This window comes from Drosophila miranda, chromosome XR, assembly GCF_003369915.1.
Source record: "Drosophila miranda strain MSH22 chromosome XR, D.miranda_PacBio2.1, whole genome shotgun sequence".
NCBI lineage: Eukaryota > Metazoa > Arthropoda > Insecta > Diptera > Drosophilidae > Drosophila > Drosophila miranda.
The window spans coordinates 29,777,676-29,791,342 of NC_046674.1; the positions used below are offsets into that span (position 1 = coordinate 29,777,676).

The 13,667-nt window shown below is 44.8% G+C and overlaps 4 protein-coding genes across 5 annotated transcripts; 2 read left to right on the plus strand and 2 right to left on the minus strand.

Annotated features, from left to right (window-relative positions):
* Positions 1-906: 906 nt before the first annotated feature.
* On the minus strand, positions 907-1,708 carry LOC108165518 (cilia- and flagella-associated protein 251). The gene is made up of 2 exons (XM_017301575.2): positions 1,604-1,708; positions 907-1,533 (listed from the first exon to the last, which is right to left on the minus strand). Exons 1-2 carry the CDS (start codon positions 1,650-1,652, stop codon positions 995-997), a joined length of 588 nt encoding a protein of 195 aa, XP_017157064.1. The 5' UTR covers positions 1,653-1,708; the 3' UTR covers positions 907-994.
* Positions 1,709-2,839: 1,131 nt separating this feature from the next.
* Positions 2,840-4,476, minus strand: LOC108153775 (cell wall protein DAN4). The gene is made up of 3 exons (XM_017283916.2): positions 4,374-4,476; positions 3,976-4,155; positions 2,840-3,901 (listed from the first exon to the last, which is right to left on the minus strand). The coding sequence occupies exons 1-3, from the start codon at positions 4,411-4,413 to the stop codon at positions 2,949-2,951; spliced, it is 1,173 nt and encodes a 390-aa protein (XP_017139405.1). The 5' UTR covers positions 4,414-4,476; the 3' UTR covers positions 2,840-2,948.
* Positions 4,477-5,363: 887 nt separating this feature from the next.
* Positions 5,364-5,868, plus strand: LOC108150789. 2 transcript variants are annotated; one of them, XM_017279091.2, is made up of 2 exons: positions 5,364-5,473; positions 5,536-5,868. In XM_017279091.2, exons 1-2 carry the CDS (start codon positions 5,371-5,373, stop codon positions 5,727-5,729), a joined length of 297 nt encoding a protein of 98 aa, XP_017134580.2. In that variant the 5' UTR covers positions 5,364-5,370; the 3' UTR covers positions 5,730-5,868. The 2 variants fall into 2 exon arrangements, with proteins under 2 accessions (XP_017134580.2, XP_017134579.1); XM_017279090.2 differs by having other exon boundaries at positions 5,400-5,473; positions 5,533-5,868.
* A 308-nt stretch (positions 5,869-6,176) lies between these two features.
* LOC108150931 lies at positions 6,177-6,593 on the plus strand. The gene is made up of 2 exons (XM_017279261.2): positions 6,177-6,292; positions 6,354-6,593. The coding sequence occupies exons 1-2, from the start codon at positions 6,250-6,252 to the stop codon at positions 6,515-6,517; spliced, it is 207 nt and encodes a 68-aa protein (XP_017134750.1). The 5' UTR covers positions 6,177-6,249; the 3' UTR covers positions 6,518-6,593.
* Positions 6,594-13,667: the final 7,074 nt, after the last annotated feature.

A 13,667-nucleotide genomic window follows, 5' to 3' on the forward strand; every position in this document is an offset into this window, starting at 1 on the left:
TTCCAATATCCCAGAAAGTCGGAATGCAAGTGCAGGATTTGAAATGCTTCAGAATGGAATGGAACTGTTTTGCATGGAATGGTCTGGAATATAATGCTATTGGTTGAAGTGGTTTGGTTTGGTGGGAATGGAATCCTGTGATTAAGAATCTCATGGGTCGAAGAGTTGAAGAGTAGTGGTGCGGTGTGGTGTGGAGGAGAAATGGAACCCTACGAAATTAAATGGTGGGCATGGAATATAGGGAAATGAAATCTTGAATACTGACTCATTTAAAGAGAACGGGAGATCTCTGAACAGAATCCCATGCTTAGTGGTTGGATGGGTGAGCGCATGCCACGCCATGCCAAACACTCACCTCTGACCAGCCCCCAACTGTGCCCGAGTAGGAGTCATGACAGGATAAACCACTTTGGGCTGGACCGGAGACCGAGAGACAGACTCGCACCATGCCCAACGTTTTATGCAAATAATGGGCGCAATGTGTCATTGGGTTGCCGCCTGCCGAGCCACCGACTGACAGCTCAGATGAAGTGTCGCTGACAGGACGCGAATGCGGCTGCGGCTGCGACTGCGGATACGGATGCCACCATCGGTATGTTGTATGATGGATCAAACAGGCAGATACCCCACACACTCCACACACTCCACACACACCATACAGCACACAGCACATGGATGTGTGAACATAAAATGTATAAAATATTGGCTGTCTACACGAATCCTAGGCGAGGGCAAGAAACCAAGAGACGAACAGAGCCGGGGAATTCAATTTATATGCAAATGATATGCAAGGCGGCAGAAGAAAAATCCCAATCCCCGAACCGAAGCCCAGGGCAGGAGACCGAAACAGAACCGGGAAGTGAGTGTAAGTGTAAGTGTAGCTGGAGGGCATTCGACTATGGGAATTTTAATTATATTTATTAAAAATGTAATTATGTAAAAAGGAAACACACACAATGCAAAAATATCCAAACCAATTAGCAAGACTCTCATCTCAGGTGAAGTATCGTATGCCTTCGGCGGAGTCATCCCTCACATCGTAGCTGGTTGGTACGTATACGGGCTGCTTACTGTTGCCATAGCTCTTCTTGCAGGGCCTTTCAGTCGCCTCCTCGGACTCTGGGTAGGGCTCTGTTTCCTCCTCCTCCTCCTCTTCGGGATAGCCCAGAGTGGTCTGCTCCTCTTCTTCAGGGTAGCCGTAGCAACAGGGTCTCGGTTTTCGATTGGTCTTTTTGCTGGCCTTCTTTGCCAGCTTGTCCAGCTTGCTCTCTTTCTTAGTCTCGAAGAAGCTGAGCTCCTTCTCTTTCTTCTCCTCCCACCACTGCTTGAACTTCTCCCACTCGTCCTCCTTCTTCTCCTTCTTGGCCTCCTCCTTGGCGCTGAACAAATTGAGGAAATCAAGCTTCTTCAGCAGCTCCTTCTCCTTTTTGCCTTCCAGCCAGCTTAGTTCCTTCTCCTTCTTCTCCTCCAGCTTTTCGACGAGACTCTCCAGCTTCGGCAGCTTCACCAGCCATCCATGGACGGTCTGTAGCGCTGCAAGAAGGCCCACAGAGTAATGAGATATCGTCGCGTCTCAGTCGAGGCCTCCCCCAGTGCCACTTACCCAAGAAGGCCACCAGCAGCAGCATCAGTTTTTGGCCAAATTTAAGCATGTTCTCTTGGATCTCACTCGTTCCGTTTCGTCTTCTGTCTGGTCCAAGCCAATGTCTTGGCTACTTATAGCCCGAACGCAAGAACCTGCAGAGCAAAACAAAGCAGTGTACCTCCAAGCACGTGCCCAACACATGATAAGCACGTGCATTCATTCGGCAATCTGTCAAGCTCGCGGCATATTTGGGGACTGCCATGATACCCGTTTCGCAGCCGTACAGGGCTCGGTTCAATGCACTGACCCCTAATCCCTGGCATCTTGATTATCTCTGGATTCTGTTTGGGTGTTCCCCTAACTTTTTTCTGGTTTCTCCGAAAACTCTCTAGGTTTTCTCAGAGTTATCTTTGGGTTTCTTTGACTTCTCTTTGAATTATTTTTGATTTACCCTATCTTCTTTCAGGGTTTCCCGCTTGTCCTTGTATTCCTCCCTGGCCAGCTGTCACTCTGATTTTCCAAGACTTTTAACATCTCAGACTCTGGGCTGCAGAGAAGGCGCTACTAATTGACTTGGCTCTGGGTCATTATCATGGCTAGAGTGTCTGTCCGAAAGAGGAGTTCGCTGAGAAGATGCCTGAGCACAGCTGTAGGTTTTGCCTATGTGTTGAAAGGGGAAGTTGAATTGTATTTGCTTAGTGCGCCTCGTGCATATGAGAACCGCTGAAGGTGGGGGTGCGGCAAGAACCAGGGTGTGTCGGTGTTTGTGTTGAACAAACAGTTTGCTAAATTAATTGCACACCAACTGTTTATTCGTCTATTTGTCCGTTTGTGTTTAATGAGTTTTTCTTCCCTGTCGACTCTCTATCCGTATACTCTTACTGTATCCTGTTTTACGCGGATATGTTATGTTACTTTTTACTCTTAGCCATTTTACCCATTACTGGTACTATTTTATCTTACTCGTTATTCTTCCTTGTTTCCTTATACTTAACTTTATTCATCAGAAAAGCCGGAGGTAAGGATAATGACTAACGTGATTATATCGTCTTCTAGCGGATAGCCCCTCCGCACAGGTGTTCATTATACTGAGCTCAATTCTCGTCGTACAATTCGTGATCACGTTTTTGTCACGCTCATTAATATTACGAGTGAGTGCTGGTGCTGTATAACATTCATAGTCGTAGTTTCTAAGTATTTATCTATCGGTCCCACTCGATCGCGCTTCCCATTATCTTAACGATAAGTCGGCCGTAATGTTAAAATGTTTTTGTATTTAATATGAATATATGTATGTATTTGCAAAAAAGAACAACTTTTAAAATCTTTCTCAGTCTCGTTAGGCGCCGCCGAATGGGTCCCACTATTGGGAAATGTGCACATTGTGGATGTTGCCCAGATCGAGGGGCAGACCGAGCTGTGGTTCCAGCACGCTATTGGCTAAACCATCATCGTAGTCCTCGCTCAGATCAGTGCTGATTGCTGTGGTGGTTGTTGTGGTGCTAGTGGTGGTCTCTCCTGGCCCTTCAGTTGTGGTTGTGCGACGACGCGACTTCCTACCTTTGCGGCCACCGCGACGACCCTTGCGGAGCCTACGCGGCTGTATTCCGAACGAGTTCGTCTTGCCATAGACAATGCCAGGGTAGGGTTCCATTGTGTACACGGTGTAGGCCAGCGGCGTGGTGCTAATTGAACTCGTTGTATCGGTGGTACTCGTTGCATCACTGGTACTCGTTGTATCTGTTCTAGTCGTAGAATCTGCGGCACTCGTTGAATCTGTAATTTTTGATGCTTCTGTGGTTATAGATGGTTGTGTTGTTGTTGGTATGACTGGTTCAGTGGTTGTGCTTGTCAGAGTGGTGGTGGCTGAGTCTTGTATGGTCGTAGCTGTGTCCGGTACAGTGGTTGTTGTGTCTGGTGTGTTTGTTATTGTTGTGTCTTGTGTTGGCGGTGTGGTTGAAGTGGTTGAAGTATCATTTACAGTGCTCGACGTTGTAGTCAGTGCTGAAGCTGTGGATGATTCTTCGGTGGTTGGGGCAGATGGTGGTGCTTGTGTGGTGGATGTGGATGATGTAAGTGTTGTTGTTGATGACGTGTCAGATGTTTCGGTGCTGGTAGCAGGCTCCGTGGTTGCCGTGGTGGGGTCTACTGTGGTGGTCACCGTGTCGCCTTCCGCCTCAGCGGCGGCAATCACCTCGCTAATATTGATCGTGATCGTCTCGTTGTGGCGCGTCCCATTCGTCGTCTGCAGCGTGTTGTTGGAGCTGACAATGGTGGCCAGGAACGTGGAGTTCTGGGCGGCACATAGCTGGCAGGCTTAGTGGGAAGAAACCATCAGTCTCGGATTGGAATCAATTAGCGGAAGCACACGCACGGCGGCCACTAATTACCTAAGGTTGTCACCACAACGAGAGTAATTAAATGTTTACGTGTCGCCGGCATCGTGAGCGTTTGATTGAAGACTATTCTCGCCGAACAGCTCTCCGTTTCCTTAATTAGCCTGCGGTTCGGGATGGAGGCTTCTGCTGCTGCTACTGCTGTCTCTCGTGTGTGTCTTGGGGTGTAGTGCTCTATAAATTTTGTTAATTAAACTGATTTTCAGAGTCCACATCTCGTTCATTTTTATATTGATGCCAACACACAAGCCACGTCCGGAAACGTGTGGTTCGTACGTGCGATTCCCGATTATCTTATCATGTCCCCCCCCCCTGATTCCAATCACCCAATTTTCGATGCTGCTGACACAAAACTCTCGCTCTCTCACTGTCACTCTTACTCTCACACTCACTCTTGCTCTCGCTGATGACGTCTTGGCCAGCTCTTCTCATGCCGGAAACTGCACTCACTTGTTGCCCTATTTTGCATATGTCTGGCTGATTGCCCCATATGTCTGTATTCCGGATGCATTGTACTGCATTTGATTAGCCCGTTGCTTGGTTCCGCCAAATGCATTAGTCACGTATACTTGGACAACATCTGGGCCAGAAAAAAAACACCATTTCTATTGCTCAATGGGACAGTGGCAACACATCGATCTTCAATGGAATGATTGTGACTGCAGTTGGATGTTAGGGAATAGAGCTTTTCAAAAGGTCTTGAAAAACTGAAACAGGTACAATAATTTCTATATAGCGCCCTTTCCTGGTAAAAATCGAAATGATAAAAAGTACTATTTCCACAGCCACCTTTAACCGCTTTACAGCGTTTATATCTTATCTTAGAAGCGCATTTTCTGATTAAACTGCTAATTTATGATTTACAAAAAAAGCTCTTACAATTCCGAAAAAAAGCTCCACTCTCCTCATTAAGCCCCCCATTAATGTCCTTAATTGTGGCGAAATTTGATTAAAAAAGACAGATATTATGGCATCTGATTAGCTCGGATATCTAGCGACGAATGCGGTGGACCTTTAATTAAGTATTTGCATGGCATTCCTCCCCCTGATCCACCACTGAAATCGGAAAACAATAATTATTTAATGCGAACGTGACGAGAGCTTAATGCGAATTATAATGAAAGCAAAGTTTCGAAAGAGAGAGAGAGTTCCTGCACCGAAATGGACAGAGTTCAGAGCTGCAGCTGCAGCTGCACCTGTAAAAAGGAACAGAGAACCTGTACAGAATTGATGTAGCGAAATACTTTAAAGTTTTTACAGTCCAGAACTGGCCGCTGACGTAGGAAAACCCCCCATTCCGATGCCATGCCACACATAACAAGCCATAGAACACGCTTCAGATTGTAGGGGGCCGTACGTGCTCTAAGCGGCTTGAATGTTCTCCAGCGAATGGGTATAAAAGCAGTTGCTTTTCTTTCACAAATCAGTTCGATAACTTCATTCGGTCTAAACATGTTCAACAAAACGATCTTGGTGGCCCTCATCCTGTGCGGTGGGTAGCAGTACAGGTTAATTTTGGATCAAAATCAGACTAAAATTTCGTTTACTTAGCAGCCTGCTACCTCAGCGCTATTCAAGCCCGTCCTCAATTGGATGTAGCCCAGCCAGTCATAGCTGGAGTCGCTCAAGGAGCCACCGGCGGAGCACTTACCCAACCTATTACCGGCCTGACAAAGATAGCTACTGGTGGTGCCGGTGGTGGCCTGCCTGGACTCCCCTCTCTCCCTGGAGTCCCTGCACTTGGATGAAGGATCTGAAAGAGCATGTTACTTTATATAAATCAGCACTTTCTGCATCAAACTTGAATTTCTCTAAGCTAACTTTCGGGCAATATTTTTGTAAAAATTGTGTAAATTGAAATTAAATGGAATTATATTGAGCATTGTATATGATTGTGGAATTATTATGGAGGCTATTATTATGGGTTGATCTAACTAAAAAATGATGAAGAAGCTGGGTCAAAAACTAAGCTCATTTTAAAGAAATTTCCATCTTTTGAAATTTGTTTTAATAATACAACTTTCAGCACTGCAAAGTTATTCACTTATTCTCACTTACTTCAGCCTGAATTCTAGACACTGGTATGTACTTATTGTCTTTCCAAAAGTCAAGCTTCGACTAAAAGGCCATAAATTCTTGGATCAAACTTTATCTCTGTTACGTGTATTACCTAGGCCTGACCTACACGTAGGACTCTATATTGGTTATGGATTCGCGACTATTTATAGAAGCGCACTGACTGTGTCGAGCTCAGTTTTCGATGCAAGTATGTCAGGCCAAGTAGTAGTTACTCTCGTTGCTGCGCTCTGTGGTAAGTTATTTGTGTGGCAAGGCAAGGAATACCTATCTCTTCCCTTTAAACCAATACGCAGTGCTTTTGCCGATGGCCTGGTGCATGCCCAGCCAGATATCGCGGCAGGAGGCTACGACAACAACATCGGCACGTCGCGAGATCATCAAAGACTTTGTGGCACGAGTGCAGGCCCTGATAATCGAATTAATGGAGAAACTTAAGGCGCTCAGTGCCCTTGGATAGAAGCTACAATGAAAATAAAGAATAAAGAAAAAGGAAATCCATAATAAAGCTAGAGACAAAGTTGACGTAAGTTTAGTGTTCCCATGATGGATAGTCAAGCGCTCGTCCTCGGCTAATGAACATCTTTTTATTACTTTTTGGGTCACCAAAATGTCTTGGTTCACCATTCCGGCTGCTTGCGGTGACTGTACTTTGTTCAATGGGGGTCAAATGCCAGTTGGGCAGCGGCAGCCCCAAAATTATGCTACAGCGAAAAACACACAAGAAAATATGTTAGGGAAAATCTTAACGAAATTTCTCACGTTTGCCATAATTACGAGCAAAATACGTGACATGTGTGTTGACGGTGATATTTACCATCAGAGCTGCGATGCGGTTAAGGTTTAACTTCGGGTTAGCTAACAGCCACGCCCCCCAATATTCGATAGATGAGTGTGTGCAAGTTGGAATGGTCTCGGAGCGGGTGCCGAGCTGTAAATGGTAATAATACCAATAAAAATCTGTGTAAAACAACCCCTCAAGCTCGACCTCGACATCAATGCGATCTAACGATGTAATTCATAAAAATCTCTTGAACAAATGTTTGTGCCTCCTGGCCCGAGACGCTAAGCTAGAGAGTCACCACATTAATAATGGTCTGGGGATTGAGATTGCGGGTTCGGGTGACTTTTCCATATCCTTTGAATAATTCAGGCAGAGCTGAATCTTTTCTCTTTTTCTGATTTTTTGGTTTTTTTTGCTGTGCTTCTTAAAGTTTTGGCAGTCGTCTAAGAGACCGTCCCAGAGAGCGTTGCTTGATTGAATTGCTGCCTGATTGACAGTTGACAGTTGAAATTGATTTGGCTGCGAGATGTCGTGCGGCGCTCCACGAAGCTGGTGGTGGTGGTTGAAACAATCCATACTATCCATCCCACATACATCTAGCCATCGGTGGAAGCCCAGACCAGAACTAGAGAGACCGAGAGACCGAGTTCCAAGTTCCGAGCTCCGCAGTACAAACGGCTACACTTATTAATCCCCCGAGTGCAGGCGTGCATAAGTATCGGGCAAATGGATTAGAAATTTGTATGTGCACCACGATGTCGACTTGGGTATCGACTTTTGGCGTTGTGCGGATGTGAGGATCTGGATATTGGTTAGCTGCTAGGAAAAGGATTTCTGACTGACTTGCAGTCAGGGACCGGGACACAGCCCCCTCGCCCCAGCACCATGCAATGTTACCTCAAATCTGTTGCTATTTAATTAAGTTGGATGGACCACGCCCAAGGGATGGGGTGTCTGGGTGGTGAGTGCGAGCATATGGACCTCCATCCACCATCCGACTTGAATCCATCCACATCCACATCCATTTGCTGCCATACTTGTGTGACAGTTAATGAACTTCTGTCACTCGTCGCGGGGGCGCCGCCCTCTTTGTTCTTCGCTAATCAAAGATACTCCCAGACAAGCGGTACGCGATGCGAGTATTCTCGTATGTGAGCGGCTTGGCGATGCGGTGACTAGGGATGCAATCAATTAATTGATGGATGATGTGCATAATGAAAAGCGAACGCGAATTGTGGATGGAGGAAGTACCAGAAATGTGGGGTGTAAGATTTTATTAGAAAGTTCTATCGTTCAATGGTGGCATTCAAAAGCAAGCGCAGTATGAAGGAAACGAATGCTTCTTTTCTTTCCTGAGAAACGATTTCAAATAAATTCAATCTGTGATCTGTAAAGCATTTCTGATACTTTCAGTCCTTTCCAAAGAAAGTTTTGTATTCTTAAGATAATATTTCATTCATATTTCGTACATAACGATTATTGTAATTATTGTATCTACTTAGAGTATGTATGTATGGCTGTAAGAATCAAATATACCAATACACAGCTCTAAGAAAAATCTATCCATATCTACTAACTTTTAACATTTTAAGTTTTAGCTTAAATCTTTTAAGTATAGTCATTGGTGGTAATAATTATCCAAATATGGGATTTTCCGTGAATGTGTCAAACGAGGCCAAACAATTAAAATTGGAAAATTTCAATGCAACCAGTTGTAAGATACTTAAGTTATTTAAAAAAAAGAAGCTCAACTAGCACCTGCCTGGATGTACGGCATTCAGGTGTATGGGATTGCCGCCAAAACTAACATTGCGAGGATCACGACGTTCCAGAGTAAATTTCTATGTAGGATCTCCGGAGCTGAGTGGTATATCCGTAACCGCGACATTTCCAAGGTCCTTAACATACCTCTTGTCGGTGATGTTATCAACAATCAAGCGAAGAACCATATCTCTAAGCTCAGAAGCCACCCTACTGGCGAGGCGTCTTGCGAGAACAAGATGCCGGCGTAGGCTGGCCAAAATACACCCAGTCATCCAACAGGATGATCTAAGAGGACCTCTACCTTAGAAGCCTGGACAGATAATTGCACCAAATAATATCCCCCTCCAAATTTTTCAACCATGATAACACGAATTTTTTTTATTTTTTTTTCGTAAATCATCATAATTTTTCCTGCGATTATTGTATAAGTTGCTCCAAAAGTAACAGCAAACAAAAAATTGTATTATTATTTCATACCCAAAAACAAAGCCTTTAAAAAAAAAAAATTTGAAACAAATTTTTTAGCCATTTAAAAAAAAAACAATGGAACAAAAAACTCATTCAAAATTTTTAAAAGCCCCAAATTGAATAGGAACGAGGGGTAACGTTGTGAGTTGCTCCTGCGACCGCAACTCTACATTTATACCCGATACATAGTCAGTATTGCTCTCCTCCGCCAGACGGCGCGTGGCAACGAACGACAAAGAGTGCGCGCGAGAGAGACAGAAAATGAGTCAGAAGGTATCGTCGGGCGCTGCGTAGCACTTGTGCAGGCTGATATCACAGTAGTGTGGATACCAAATTTGGTTGCTCTAGCTCTTATAGTCTTTGAGATCTAGGCACTCACTTTTAGCGATAGGCAAAGCCGATAAACGTGCGTGTTAGAGAGAGATAGAGTGAGAGAGCATGAAATTGTTTCATATTTCTGGGTGCAATAATAATACGATCTGGTTCAGATTGTGCAGTCAAGAAATATATAGTCATTCTTCTGCGTTTTTTGATTTCTCGTCTCTTCAAAATTGTGGATGCCACAGATTTTCGTCCTTTCTGTGGGCGGAAGGGGGCGGGGCGCTGTTTTGCAATGCACTTGTAACTGTGACATATCACAAAAGCCTGGATACAAAATGTCGTTGCTCTAGCTCTAATAGTTTTTAGGATCTGGGCGCACATAGGGACGGACAGTCGGACAGACAGACATGGCTCTATCGACTCGGCTATTGATGCTGATCAAGAATAAATATACTTTATGGGGTCGAAAACGCTTCCTTCTGGACGTTACACACATCCATTTTCACCACATAACCCTATACTCTTTTTAAGTATCGGGTACAAAAATGGGTTTGGTTGACAGCGGAAATAAAAAGTTCAATTTTGTTGCCTAGTGGTGTCACTCTGCAGTTTATCTGAAGGCGTTAAATTGGGGCGAGACAACGTTCGCCGGGTCCGCTAGTTTTACGTAATAATATTAATTATTTTTGAGCAAACTAATATAAAACTCGAATAAAATGAATATAATGATGGGGAAAGTTTAATAATAAAAAAATCATAGGAAGTTGTGACATTTTTGAAGTAAAAGTTATAATGATTACGCTCGCTGATTTCAGTCCCGTACTCACTTTTATATACCAAAGGGTGTTTAAAAGCATCTAGATTTTGATCCATTTCATGAGCCTTTGGCTTCCTGAAACTATAAATTTCTCACTGAGTACGGTTGGACCATGTCACTACTCTGAACGCTGTTCTATTTTTAGTCATTTTCATTTTCAGTTTCAATTTAAGATTCACTTTCAAGTAAGAGTCGCAGTCTATGTCCCCATTTCATCCTCTGGGGTTCTGCGAAGTCAATCGAAGGTTGCACGAATGTTCTACGAGTATTGATTGCTTTGACAAATCTGAGGCACGTGTAATTTCATTATAATACCCGAATCGGCCCCGGTCGTAGATTTCCACAAAAGGCAGCAGACTCTGGGGGTAGAGTCCCCAAAGTGAAGGAAGGCGGGAAACGAAAGCAGGAGGCAAGAGGCAAGAGGCAGGAGCAATGTCTCTTTTTGTGTGTGTATGGAAAATTAAATTCAATTGTGTGACAAGTTAATCCTATTTCTCATCTCCCAACTTTTATTTAAGCTTCATTCTTTATGCATTACATGCGAGAGCAAGTGCGAGTGGGAATGGGAATGAGGATGGTTGCCAAGGAAGTCAATCAATCAGTTCGTCAGTCAGTCTGCCAGTCAGTCAGAGAGTCTGCGAGTCAGTTAGTCAGTCACTCAGGGGCAGCGTCATAGGCTGTCAGAAATGTTTGAAATGTTGCCTGTCTGCAGAGTGAAAGCGTTGGCTGAAGGGTTGTAGCCGTTCCCCCTGGGGGTTGGAGTTCCATCAGCCCGGCCCTCGTCCTCAAACCCTCTCCAGCAACACTTCATTAAACGCATAAAGCAATAAAATGTGTTCCCGATGAACAAAACAAAGGCTGCCCCCGGAACTGCCATCCCCATCCCCAATTCCCCAATACCCCATACCCCATACCCCATACCCCATGTCTCATCTCTGAGCCCCATCGACCGTCTGACAGCTTGACGGTTGCCTGCTAATGGCAGTACCAGGAGCCAGGAGCCAGGACGAGGAGAAGCATCACAGAAGTGGAGTGCAGTAGATAGGAGAGGATGATGGCACATACTCGTACTCTCATGGATGTCTGTCCACTGACTGGAGCGACTTCTGAGGCATCTCCTGATTGATACCCGAAAGCAATGGAATTCATGCAATACTCCTACCCTCCCAAAACGCCTCGTAATCGAACGAGTGAATTTTCATACGGAATTAATAGAACAATGCAATGTTTAATAGACTAGCTGGATGATGTAGTATCTTTATCAAATTGGTCATTGAGCTGGAAAGTTGTGTGCGTGTGCCTCAGTGCGTGTTCCCCATCCTGCCGGACCTTTCCTCATCGTCGTCCAAATATAGAAGAGCTATACATAGCCATCTAATGGAGACAGCAACGACTTCTCTTCTGCCACTAAGCATCCCCCTGTTCCCAGCCTCCAGTGTAAGTGGGTGGAATCTCCAGGTTTCACACGAACAGGCTGTCGCCTCCGTCTACGTAATAAGTAGGAGATGCCAAGTATCGGTGCCGTATCGTATCCTTCGGAGACTAAGGACCAAACATTGCGAATTGGTGAAGTACAGCTGCTGGGCTTCCAAAGCAGGCGCCTCCGGGCGGGGGACAGCGAAATTTGTTGGTTTGTTGCGAGCGGCTACACATTGATGCAGGCTCCATTAAAATATCATCTGTAGGCAGGACTCATAAACAAATAGAATGCCTTCATGATGGCCTTCAGGGGCTCAACGGGCGGTTCCGGAAGGGCTTGATCGAACATCTCCCTGACATGGTGCACCACTGGCACGCAATGCTCCCGATCACTGCCAAAGACCACATCCTGCGCCCCGTCGTTTTTGGTTCTTTCAAAATACTTGACAGCTACACAAATTTTGAGATTTTCTCTTCTGGGCGGCTAGTTTTCATATCACAAATCGAAAATTGCTTCCAAATCGAACAGCTAGACTTATGTATGTGGAAGGAGTACGCTTAAGAGGTAATGAGGGAAAAATTTAGTTCGATAGAGCTCCTCCGTAGAACCTCCTCTGTTTAAGGAAGCTCCGTTCTCTCTCTTGAGCACACTCGATGCATATTTAATTAAACTTTCACCTTGTCAGGGGATGCGTCCAAAGCACTTTGGTCTCTCGCTTCAATCACCCGCCAATGGGTGGGGAGGCCGATGCTGATGATGTTGACGTTGATAATGATGACGATGGGCTCTGCAAATCATGTTGTTGAGGGACCTGTCCTGGTCCCTGTCCATGTCCTGAGGAATACTTAAAAGCAACACGACAAGCTATAATTAAATCAGTTTTAATTAATGCAAAAAGCGAAATTTCAAAAGACGTCGCTAGACTTTCAGACATGGAAAACAGAAAACAGAGCGAAGGACGAAGGCCAGGACACAGACCCCAGACCCAAATCCGGACCCGGACGCAGAGCCGGTGTTCGGGAGAATGAAGGAAGGCAGCGCCGCACACGGGTTTCCGGGCGCAACGTTTTGTTGTCGCATAATTACAACTCAATTGTAATCCAATTTTGGGCAGGCATATAAATCCGATTCAGGCCTCCTCTGCGACTATGGAAACGTGTGGCATGAATTGGAAAGGGTGCGATGGTGAGGTTTTGCGGCGGAGACGTCACTGGTGTCTGTGTCAACTTTTTCGGTGTCAAATAAATAAACTTTTGACAGTCGGCAGACAGGCCAGCGGGGTATCGGCGGCTCCATTCCCCATCGCCAGTCCTCCGTTTGTTGTACTCGAAATGTAAATTAGTAAAACGGGCATTCATTGGAAAAGTAGGAATGGTGGGGGCATAAATGCTTTAATGGAAATATCCAGCTCCATCGCTCCGGCTCCCCTCTCGCTTCTCCACCCTCGTTTTCTCTTTCTCCTCATATGGCACTCAACTCTTGATAACTGCAAATTAGTTGCACATGTTGCCGCATGGGCCACAACTCAAAACAAGACGTGTTTGCACTAATTTGGCCAAAATCAACAGCTGTGTGTACATGTGCCCCTCCGCTCCGCTCGGCTCCATCTGTGTGAGTGCGGGGAAAACTCATCATAACTTTCTTATCAAAAACTTATTCCAAGCCCCGAGATACCCATAACAGCCATAAGAGCAACAACACCCTGGCTAAGAAAATACGGCGAGCAACTGGAAAAAAGACCAGCTTCGAGTCGGATGGTTTTTTTTTTGTGGCAGACCGAAGTCACGAATACCCTGGCGGTGGAACGTTGGCCAAATATTTATTTATTTATTTATTTATTTTAATGAATTTATTTACGGTTAATGTCTTTATAATTTATTGGATATTTCTTAAGAAAATATCTCATTTTAGCTGAAAATCTCTCAAAACGAAGAGAATAGTTAGCCAGAACAGAGAAAAATCATTTAATCATTTGAAGCGTGGGACACTCTGAAAGCCTTATGAATACAAGCTTCAGAATACTTATAGTAATTCTG

Coding starts and splice junctions, on each gene's coding strand:
- LOC108150789 (XM_017279091.2), top strand. CDS start 5,371: ATGGGTATAAAAGCAGTTGCTTTTCTTTCACAAATCAGTTCGATAACT. Junction 5,474..5,535: donor GGTGGCCCTCATCCTGTGCG/GTGGGTAGCAGT, acceptor TTTACTTAGCAG/CCTGCTACCTCAGCGCTATT.
- LOC108165518 (XM_017301575.2), bottom strand. CDS start 1,652: ATGCTTAAATTTGGCCAAAAACTGATGCTGCTGCTGGTGGCCTTCTTG. Junction 1,534..1,603: donor GCTGCTGGTGGCCTTCTTGG/GTAAGTGGCACT, acceptor GCCTTCTTGCAG/CGCTACAGACCGTCCATGGA.
- LOC108153775 (XM_017283916.2), bottom strand. CDS start 4,413: ATGAGAAGAGCTGGCCAAGACGTCATCAGCGAGAGCAAGA. Junction 4,156..4,373: donor CGTCATCAGCGAGAGCAAGA/GTGAGTGTGAGA, acceptor CAAAATTTATAG/AGCACTACACCCCAAGACAC. Junction 3,902..3,975: donor CGTTGTGGTGACAACCTTAG/GTAATTAGTGGC, acceptor CTTCCCACTAAG/CCTGCCAGCTATGTGCCGCC.
- LOC108150931 (XM_017279261.2), top strand. CDS start 6,250: ATGTCAGGCCAAGTAGTAGTTACTCTCGTTGCTGCGCTCTGTG. Junction 6,293..6,353: donor TCTCGTTGCTGCGCTCTGTG/GTAAGTTATTTG, acceptor ACCAATACGCAG/TGCTTTTGCCGATGGCCTGG.